Source organism: Homarus americanus, unplaced genomic scaffold, assembly GCF_018991925.1.
Source record: "Homarus americanus isolate GMGI-L3 unplaced genomic scaffold, GMGI_Hamer_2.0 scaffold26591, whole genome shotgun sequence".
Classification (NCBI taxonomy): Eukaryota; Metazoa; Arthropoda; class Malacostraca; order Decapoda; family Nephropidae; genus Homarus; species Homarus americanus.
The window spans coordinates 286,204-297,220 of record NW_024755595.1 but is presented as its reverse complement, the minus strand read 5'-3'; the positions used below and the strand labels follow the sequence as shown (position 1 = coordinate 297,220).

General features: G+C 37.1%; 1 protein-coding gene across 7 annotated transcripts; it reads right to left on the bottom strand.

Moving 5' to 3' along the window:
* Window positions 1-3,621: 3,621 nt before the first annotated feature.
* LOC121856579 (ERI1 exoribonuclease 2-like) lies at window positions 3,622-10,893 on the bottom strand. Of its 7 annotated transcripts, none has more exons than XM_042352198.1 (7): window positions 10,861-10,893; window positions 8,001-8,065; window positions 6,846-7,046; window positions 6,117-6,266; window positions 5,600-5,700; window positions 5,217-5,399; window positions 3,622-4,827 (listed from the first exon to the last, which is right to left on the bottom strand). In XM_042352198.1, the coding sequence occupies exons 1-7, from the start codon at window positions 10,878-10,880 to the stop codon at window positions 3,658-3,660; spliced, it is 1,890 nt and encodes a 629-aa protein (XP_042208132.1). In that variant the 5' UTR covers window positions 10,881-10,893; the 3' UTR covers window positions 3,622-3,657. The 7 variants fall into 7 exon arrangements, with proteins under 7 accessions (XP_042208132.1, XP_042208137.1, XP_042208130.1 ...); XM_042352203.1 differs by lacking the exon at window positions 10,861-10,893 and adding an exon at window positions 10,544-10,819; XM_042352196.1 differs by lacking the exon at window positions 10,861-10,893 and adding an exon at window positions 10,332-10,818.
* Window positions 10,894-11,017: the final 124 nt, after the last annotated feature.

Below are 11,017 nucleotides of genomic sequence, written 5' to 3'. Positions count from 1 at the left end.
CAGCAATAAGTACCTTTATATTTCCAAAGTAATTCTTAATACAGTTGTACCCCACTTAACGCGGTCAATTGAACCCAGAGGGTCCCGCGTTAAGTGAAATCCGCGTTAAGTGAACAACAGAACATATGGGATTAATTCCAATAGAAACCGGCCCGACCCCCAAACTCCACTTTTTGAAGGCACATACCTATGTTGTAGTAAAAATAACATCTTAATTTTATGATGGTACATGCACACAATTAATACTTAAGAGAAATAGAGAAATACAGTCGCCAAGTTAATGTCCATTCAAATAATGGACTCAACTCCCTCCCACTCTCACACTACACTGCCGGCTCTTCCCTCTCAGAGAAATTTTTGGGGGAAAACCACTAAATTTTAATAAATAATACCTCAAACTAAAGTTAGGATAATACAATTGACATTGCTGGATTCCTTGTAAGACCAGGAATATTTTGAATATAAATGTCATATATTTTGCACAAAAGATAACATAGTTACCTAGAGAAAAATTTTTATCTAAAAATTGTATGTTTAATGCAAAATATATGATGTTTATATTCAAAATGATCACCAAATTATAAGAATTCCAGCAATGTAAATTATATTCTGACCGGGTAATTTGTATGAATTTTATGAGCTAAAACAAATATCTTCAGTTAATAAAAAAAATAATTTCTTCACGGGGTAACAGATGGTCGGTCGGTCCCTCCCTCCCCCCCACCCCCCACCAACCGTCCCAAGGAGATGTGTGGGATAACCACTAAATTTTAATAAATAATACCTCAAACTAAAGTTAGGATAATATAATTGACATTGCTGGATTCCTTGTAAGACCAGGAATATTTTGAATATAAATGTCATATATTTTGCAGAAAAGATAACATAGTTACCTAGAGAAAAATTTTTATCTAAAAATTGTATGTTTAATACAAAATATATGATGTTTATATTCAAAATGATCACCAAATTATAAGAATTCCAGCAATGTAAATTATATTCTGGCCGGGTAATTTGTATGAATTTTATGAGCTAAAACAGGCAGGGTGGCGGGTGGGGCAAATCTAAAAATAGCGTCTCGAGCCGGACACTCACCGCGTATATGTGGAAAAAATCCGTGTTAAGTGAAAGTTCAGCTCTGGCGAGGCACCGCGTATATGATAAAACGCGTTAAGTGAAACCGCGTTAGGCGGGGTAATACTGTAAATGCCTTAGGCCAGTGAGAGAAGATTTTGGTTTGGTTCAACAACTGCGACATCTTACATTATTAGGTCAGTAGCAGCACGATGTGTTGGTCTTACAGAACCAAGCATGAAATAACTTAGATAATTGCCTGAGTTTGGAGTTGCTAAGTTAGTACCCCTGTCTATTCTATCCCAACCCAAATCCTTTACTTACAGTAGATGTGGAGATTCTTTACTAAATATTTTGGTAAATAAGCAGTGCCTTATCTGCAAATATCAAAACTTATTTGAACTAATGTACTTTTAAAATTGTCTTCCTTTTAATATTATTCAGAGAAACCATTACTGCTTTTAACCCTTTCACTATGACGATGCCACTTTTAATATTTTATTTGGTTAACGCCAGACGATTTTATTCAGCATAAAGATGAACCTGTACACAAGGAGTTAATCAATCATACATCCCATCCACTTTTGTCACACTGAAGCATCCTCCACATTTATTCAGCCATTTCTTTATGTTAATCCTCGACCCGTCTCGTCCTGGACTGCAGAACTACACGAGTATCCCTAATAAAATTTACAATACCCAACTGAAATACTGGAGGTAGAACTGGTAAATGTAATTCCCAAGTTTAAAAGGGACAAGGCAACTGAATTTATGCATTGGGATTTTCATTGAACACAAGTTTTTGGTATAGTAGTTATGTTGCAAGTCGTCAAGTAATCACTGATGGTTTTTCTGTACCTTATTGGAGCTTTTCCACAATATGGTACTTGCTTTACCATAGAATATTACAACGTTGCTATTATGTTCTAACAGTGGTCCCCCAACACATGGTTTAAGAGCCAAATGTGGCCCTTTGAGCCTCTCGGTAAAAGGATGGTTATCTGCAACATCACAGCGATTTTTCCTATTTAAAAATTTAGACAAGTTTACTGTAGCAGGTCAGGTCATATATTTGTATATGCAGTAAATATAATCCTGTTGTCAGGCAGTAGAGTTTTGTGAAAGGCTTCATAGTGACAACATTGGATATCCTTTGCTGGAGTATCTGGCCACAAGGCAAGAAACATTCTATTCTACCATATACAGTGGTCTCTCGATTAACGAACGGTTCAATTAACAAATTAGCTCCCATAAAGATTTTCAGTTCCATTAACGAACAAAGCTTCATTAACGACAGCCTTACGAGAAACACGCTTTGTTGTGTGCATCAGCTGATCGGCTAGTCTGCCAATACAGTACTGTAATTGGTTCTATGTTTACATTCGTTTCCAGTGGAGTAAATATCAAGAAAGTTGTGCTCTTGAATATTTTTTTGCATTTTTTATATTAAAATTATTGGTCATTCTGAAATTTAGTTAACATATTGATAATACTGTATATACAGTACAGTACAAGAAACAGTTTTTGTGTGCCCTTCGGCTGATCGAATCGCCCACCAACGCTTCTCGGTTTAACTTTGTTTACAGTGGCGTGAACATCGAGTTTGTTGGTCTCTTGAATATTTTTGCATTTTTACATTAAAATTATTGGTCATTCTGAAATTTAGTTAATATATTGATAAGATACAGTGCAGAAATTATTATGAAATATGAAGAAGGCATTAGAACCAATGCACTCTGTAAAGAATATGGCATGTCATCATCGACTGCCTCTACAATCATGTTTGATATGTAAACAAAGCTGCCGGGAATGCGACATCACACCTCAAAGTAAGTTAAAATGCAGTATTCTATTGTTTTTTATTTATTATTGTACAGTATACTGTACAGTACAGTATACTGTACAGTACAGTACTGTATTTAGTTTATATTTAATGTTTTGTTAACTCTATTACCGGTATACAATACTTTGTACTTTTTCTGCCAGTTGAACCAATTACCCAATATCCCATTGAAATAATAGATTCAGTTAACGAAATTTTTTGGTTAACCGACTCTGTGGAACCAATTGTGTTCGTTAATCGAGGGAGAACTGTACTGCACTGCACTAAAATGAGACCGCACAGGGGGTCCCTGACCTGTGAGCGTCCAACCAAACACCCACCAATATGAACGGGGTTAAACTTGAAATTTACAATACAGGTATTTTGTTTACCTGATGATTTATTTTTTACTTTCATTTACTGAATTTTGTCATTTCATTTCTTCTTTTCTCTTAAATTAAGTGATTTTAGATGTATATTTAGGCTATGATATAGTAGGATTTTAAACATTGTTTTGTAAGTACGGCATACACACAGCATGTGTTCTGACCTAAGTACAAATCCGACTTAAGAACATCTTCAGGAATGGAACCCGTTGGTAACCTGGGGACCCCTGTACTATACTATAATACTGTACCAGTATTACCGGAATTCATCGGCGTAAGGTCCTATTGTGCTAATACCTTTTCTCTGATTTATATATGACTGGATCATAAAAAATATGATTTTCATGTAAATTTATTAAAAAATTAATTTTGTTTTTACCTGTATGGAGTAATCTCATAAGGAATTGGCCCAAAGCTTGTAGATGGTCCCTCAACTACAGTTTCATGTAATAACCCATAATTTACAAAATGTGGAACAGTCATATTATGGCTTTGTTTCTTCATAAAAGGTTCACTACTATTAGGTCCTTGATACTCCTTGACAAGATCCTCTCTCTTGGCCACATTGTGGGGGAGAGAGTCTGCAACAAACTGACGGTTTAAGTTTGTAACGGGAGTGTAGGCTTTACTTGCACACGATCTCACTTTTGTATATGGATGGTCCTCCCATTTGAAATATTTACAGCATGTTGCCTTTCCATTTTTTCCTTGCGGACAAGAGAAAAAATTTCTTCCTTGATTTGGTCCGGGTTTGGACACTACAAGAAGCTTCGCTCTCCGGCCACAAGAACACAATGGAGGCGTCTTCTTAAAGAGTCGTAAATTTGGAGTAGTATCTTGGTAGAATCTAGTGTGTGAAAGTTGAAGCTTCTGATGTGACTGAAGACTTCTGTTACCTGTAGATGTATTTGTTTTGGTAGCCATGTTGGTTAAGTCTGCCAGAACATTAATGGTGGGGATCACCTTTGTTTCAAAACTATTTATTCTGGGATAGTTCAGTAACTTTGGCATATCTTTCGTACACCCAGAAGAATAACTTTCGTTCTGTAAAACATTTATCTTTTTACAGATTGCAAGACTTGGAACTTTAAAAGGCTTGGAAAGAATGCTAGAACTGTGTTGAGATTTTGCTTTAATCAAACCTTGTCTTTCCTTTATGTTATCATTAATGCTCAGAGAATGACCTTCATAACTCCCAAGAGGATGAATCTCACTTTCCACATTATAATTACAAGAAAGCCCAAAATTAACCCTATCTATTGAATGTGAAATCTGTGCTTTCCCAATTCTCTCACTGGGCACTATGTTCTGCTCGATGATTCCATCCCTGAGACCTGATGTTTCTATACATTCACTGCCTCCTGTACTGCATGACACTTGAGAAGGATTCAGGTCTCCATCTTTCTTGGTGTCTCTCTCTAAATGGCCTTCCAGTTTTCTTTTCAGTTTATTGCCATCACAGTTATCTTCTACTTTCCTCCTACTAAACACAATCTTCTTCATCTGACCTAATAATATTTCTGCCGCAGCTCTCATGGTGTTGACCTGCGGAATTTCAAGTTGGATTTTAAGAAAATTTTTACAGTGTAGGATATTTCTTTTATACAATTCTGCCTTAATAACATTTACAGACACATATACCTAGAAGTCAGAAACCCTCCCTCTTGCCATGGGTGAGTGAGGCAGCCTAGAAGACAAGCATGGCTGACTCAAAAGAAAGTGAAAGTGCATAGGATTTTTCATGGCACAAGCTCCTCCCTGTTGTGGGTGTAAGGAAGAAGTCTCTCTTAGCCATTTATGTCTGGACTTCTGGATTTTAAAGCAACAACTTAGTGAGAACATTATACTTGTACAGTAATCAAGCTACCTGCTGAAGGGAGGTTGGCCACAAAAAACTTTATGTACTGTTGATGGAGGTGTCACAAGAATCGAACCTTGGTTGTCTTGGCTGACAGAGTCTTGGTGACAGTTATGACACAACCATCACGGAGCATGCGGGAGATAAGAGCTGCAGTGTTACGGGTGTCACAGATCCCTGAGTGTTCTCGTCCTTCAAATGCTATGCCCAAGTCTTGCAGCGCTCCAGCCAAGCCCTTTGGACTTCTTTGGTAAAATTTCTGTGTAAAAGTTATATAAGTGTACACAGGATAGTTCTAGCGTTAAAGGAATTCATTATTCCAAAAATAATGAAAATTATCATTACAAAGTTCACAACTTCATCAAACTAGTTTCCCATACAGTATCATATAAGACTCATTAACATACAGTGGCCTTGTGCGTACAGTACAATACAGTACAGTACAGTATACATACATACCTTGTAAGTAACTTTCACATCTGTCCACTGGTTGAAGAACTCAGGTTTTCTCAAGTGCTTACGAAGACATTCATAGTGAAGACATACTCCAAGATCCCAGTCTATGATATAAAAGAAAATACACAGGTGAAATTTTTATCATCACTAGCAAGATGAAAATGAGAGAAGTTAAATCGTATAAATTTTTCAGAACGAATATTTGCAGCCATGGGCCTGTGATACAGTAAAGCATATATTTCAACAGTTAGAACTGTTGTTGAAAACTGGAAGTAATGATTATGTTGTGAGTTGATGCTGAATGGATCTGTTACTGTCTGCAAAGAGAAGCTGGAGGAGGACATAAAGGTTCCAATAATCCATATCAATGTCCAGATAATTTAGTTCAAGAGCATAACTCAAAAACCAGTTACTGTATTTGCTTATTGTGATACTTGATACACCTGTTCTTTAGTCTGTGGTTGATGGTGGAAGAACTCAGAATAAAATACAAAAGTCAGAGTCTCATAAATTATCTTACCAGTCCAAGTAGCAAATGTCACATGACTGCTTGGGACACTTATGTTGAAGGACATCTGGTACTGCTCACATAACTTGTGGATCCACAACGAGAACAAAGAGAGGCAAGCCCCCAGGGGTATACCTGCCTCCACCTGCTCCTGTGTTATCCCTGGCCCAGGAGAGTGAGAAATGATGTAAAGTTATAAAGCTGCAGTTAAGCATCACTCACTGTTTTTGAATACTGATATCAAAGTTATACTCTATACCCCTTGTACAGTGATCTGCCACTTAACTTCCTAAAATGAAAATAATGTGTTGAAAGAAATAGTTATTCATTTCAAATCATCTTCAATAATAACAATTAGTCAGTTTTTGCTTCATTAGAATCATTCTCTGTATACTGTACAGTAGTACTTAGTGGAAAGGGCTGAAGGGTTGCTGGTTCACACCCAGGGCATTCCTAACTCGCCCAGCTATGATTAGGTACCAAACTTTACAGTTGGGAAAATGAAGGTGGTCAAATATTGTAGTGTCAGTCATGCTGCCTCTTTGTGTATTGAAGACTAAGTATACAAAGTGGTACTGTATATCTAAATGCCCCTAACAAGCCACCAGGTGTATGGGTCCCACTTTTATTTTTATTAATGAATTCAAAGACAATATGGATAAAACTAGACAACATATCATTTTGCAATCTAACTCGTCCAGATAACATTAGGATGTTTATCCATCATGTGAAATAACTAACCTGTGAGACTTTTACAGAATGCAGACAGTATTGGTTGATCCGTGGGCATCACATACTGTTGAAACTCTGAGAGAATTTTTCCAGAATTGAGGTCCAAAAGAACTGCCGGGAATTCAATTATCTCCTGTCGTCCAACTCTAGGGCCAGTTTCCCAACACGTTGCTTCAAAGTCTAGCACAACCAAGTAGTCAAACTCCTGTTCTGAAAGCATAAGAAGATTTTCCATTATGGTAAAACCTAAGAGTGCTGTACTGTACTGTACTAACATTAGGTGCGACTATGGAAGGAAGGTAGGCAACTTGATATAAAAATTCACATTAAATATAAAAAGTATCACGTCTTTCTTACCGTACCATTCCCTTAACATAATACCTGAGAACTCATGCACTTCTTTCTCAATTTATTTATGTAGAACTGTTTCAAATTCAGGGTCAAATTTCTCGGATTAGCTTAAAAATCAACATCCCAACTTATTTCACCTAAAAATTAACCACTCTAACACTATTTGAGGGGAGGGGGGGAGGGTAGGTTAGGGGATTCATCTTCAGGCGAAATAAGCTGGGGTGGAGTTATTTCAGGAGGTCCAAATTATTTAACCACCTTTCCCAAACCCTAACTCCAGCCTTAAAGAATTCTACAATGATAAAGTACATATATGAATTCCTTACACTGAGTAAAAATCACACAAAGAACCTAAAATAAATGTAAAACAATTGATCAACCTCAAGTGTATAGCAAAAACCTGACATGAATATAGGTACAGCAGGATGGGGAGACCACAGTTAAAATGGACCTCCTCACCACAACCTCACAAACAACCCCTTGTTTCTGTCTCATGACCTCTTCATTAAGGGGATGCCACTGTTAATATTTTATGTTAATGCCAAGTGATTTTACTCAGCTCAGAGGGGACCCCGTACAAAAGGAGTTAAAACGAACAGGTGCTTTTGAAAAACAACACCAATTATTAATATTATCAAAACTACTGAAACAAACATTTCAGATAAGATGGAGTTCTTGAGCACCCTTGAAGATGCACTCAGAGAAATTACTGAAATATTTTAAATGTCATGCAAGATAATCGTTAAAATCTGCTTGTGAGTCTGAACTTTACTTCCAAAATTGTATGAATAATGTAAATACTGTATCACTTACTTGTCTTATTTCCTGTTGGTAATAACACATTCTTCACCTGCCTCTTCTGTACTAAACCAAGTTCCCTGTAAGATGTTATATTTCTTATGATATATGTACAGAAGTGTAGTTACTGAATAAGTGTAATAATGTATAATACAGTACAGTACTGTATATATAAGGCTACAGCAAGCCGTGATTATTATGATGTACAAAGCTACCTGACTGAAATAACTTTTTCAGTAATTATCCTGGTCTGTTATTTGGAGTGACCCTAACCTGACTTATCATCTGACTAGGTGATGGTGGGTCACCTCAAAGTAATAATTGAGAATATATTGTACCTTACTGTACAATGATAAAACTATTAACACTTTGGAGGGCAATGTAGCCCTCAGGCATTTTATTCTGGCTAATTCCACATGATTTTATTCAGCTGAGAGAAACCCCTGTCTTCTACAAGTTAATACCAGGCATTAATTTTTATTGCTTTGAAATATGCAAATACTATACTACAGTAAACATGGTACTATACTATACTATACTATACTACAGGTGAAAAAAAAAATGGGTCCCATATGCCTGTTAAGGAGTACTGCACATGTCATGGCCACAGTGGCACGGCTGGTCTGTTTGAAACCTGATGATTCATATTATGCTCCACGCCCTCAAAACATGTGGATAACTGGCGAGTTATCCCTAGGAAGACATGCGCTTTCTGAAACCAACCTCACTAGAAAGTATATTTGAATGTGAGAGAGAACACCGCTGTTTTGCATCAACTTAGATATGTCTGATTACAGATGAAGCATTCAAGATCCTTTGTGAGTGATGTTGAGAGCTTCAACTGTCTTTATTGTCAGTAAAACTTATCAAATAAGTGAGTGTTGAGTCTGCCAGCAAGAATGGCATCTTCTGAAATTAGACCATTTTAATGCCTAAATCTCAGAGAATCTGATGTTTGTAGTTTAGTTATTGTCAGTTGTCTATTTGAGAAAGTTATTAATCTGAAAAGAATCTGTCAGTCTACTTATCTTGGAGATCTCAACATATACCCATAGAGGGTCCTTGTCTGAAAGCCCACCACTGCCACCATTTATAAAGGGGACTGCTTCCACTGTCACCATTTATAAATGGTAACAGCGGAAGCAGCCCCCTTTGTACACACTGTTGACTATTATTGGTCAATTTGTAGTTTCGACCAACCACGGCTCTCGATTTGAGCAATGTATTTTTCCAATGGCTCAGACAATTTTAAGAAACCTTTCTTCAATGACGTTTTCCTCGCAAATGACCCAAAATTACCTAACCTAACCTCTTAACAGGGGGCTCCGCTTCCCTGGATCCCCCGGCATATTTAAGTGATTTGCGAGGGAAACATCATCTAAAAAAGGTGTCTTAAAATTGTCTAAACCAACGGAAAAACTCATTGCTCAACTCGAGAGCCGTGGTTGATCGGGTAAAGGTTTACGAAAGCGCTACCGCCAGAAGGAAATGTGCAATTTGGTTTAAATTTTTTCTACACAATATTAGCATGATATTAAACACAGGAATGGAAACAACAATGCAGAAAACCTAGTAGAACCTACTAGAACCTGACCTAACAAACCCAACCTATTAGGTCAGGTTCTATGCATTATCGTGTTTATTTGTTTAATATTATGCTAATCGTGTGTACAAAATATTTAAACCAACGAAAGCAAGCAAAAGAACCAAGGAAACCCAACCTATCAATTGTTACAAGAGGCTGTAAAAAAATATACCCGGAAGATGATATAAAGAGAACAGAGAATGCATTTAATAAGTAAACAAAAGAAGAATAAACCGGTATACAGTATATGTAAATCTAAACTTAATAAAGATGCGTAATTATTTTATAAGGATCAGAAATAATGGAACACAATTATACAGAGCAATGGTGGCGGCAGGGGAATTATGAAAGGGACTGAGTTACGGTAAGACAATGATTTGGGTGTTTGAAACGTAACTAGAGACGTAATTTTAATGTCATATTATCAGTGTTTGCTGTGTTTTTACCCCGCAATTTCCCTCATCTTTCATGCCCTGCCCACTAACAAGGAATTTAAGATCGTAGGATAGAGTATATGAAAAAATTCCCCCAACATACTTAAAATTATAATAGAAAGCTGTCGCGTTTTTAATATACTTAAAATCATCAAACCAATAAATAAAGCAGAAATAAGGAAAAACAACAAACAACTTCTGGTGGTAGCGCTTACGTACATCTTTACCATTGATCGAAACTACAAATTTACCGGAATATTAACCATATGGCTAACTTTAACATCAATTTGCCTTCAACTATAGCACAGGTACGCATAATATACTTACAAGGCTAAACGTTTAGTGGCCATCACGTCTTGGACAGATCTGATGATGATGGAAATAAAGAACGCCTATAAGGCCCAAAATTCTTCTATAAACTTATCCATCACTTTCTTAAAGACACAAAGCTGTTCGAATGATGATGGTGGTAATTATTAGATACCGAAAAGCCTGTAACCGATGTATAATGTGAAAGAATTGTCCGTCACAGCCCTTACTTCTCAAGTTCTCACCCGTGAAGTTTAATGTGGTCACCAGCTTCACCACACCGGACCACAGCATCCCCCCCTAAGGTACCTCACACGGGCCCATAGGCCATCACTAATTGGCAACTTCACTCTCGAATTTGCTAAACCACGCCCCCTTTGTCACTTCATGCGTTTGTAATATTGTGGTATTATTATCTATAGATTCTTTCTCTCATCAAAATATACGAGCATAAAATGTTATTGATCAGATATATATTTAATAATATGTTGTGGGGTACGAGTTATTTGGGTTCACACTCAGGATGGGATGGAGAAAGGAAACTCACAATGTGCTCTCTGTATACATGTTGTATTGGATGTACAATGCAGCTTGGTGCTGGGAAGCCGATCCCGCGAATTCCCCAGTGTATGCCTCGTGGTCTAGGTCAACCAGCGCCTCCTTACATGACGGAGGACAACTACTAAGCCACGCCTACCTCCGCT

Bases quoted from the DNA above. Each gene is read 5' to 3' on its own strand.
- LOC121856579 (XM_042352196.1), bottom strand. From the start codon at position 10,354: ATGGCCACTAAACGTTTAGCCTT. The intron at 8,066-10,331 runs GTAAGTATATTA...AACATCTTACAG, and splicing joins GCCACTAAACGTTTAGCCTT to GGAACTTGGTTTAGTACAGA. The intron at 7,047-8,000 runs GTAAGTGATACA...TTATGCTTTCAG, and splicing joins ACCAACAGGAAATAAGACAA to AACAGGAGTTTGACTACTTG.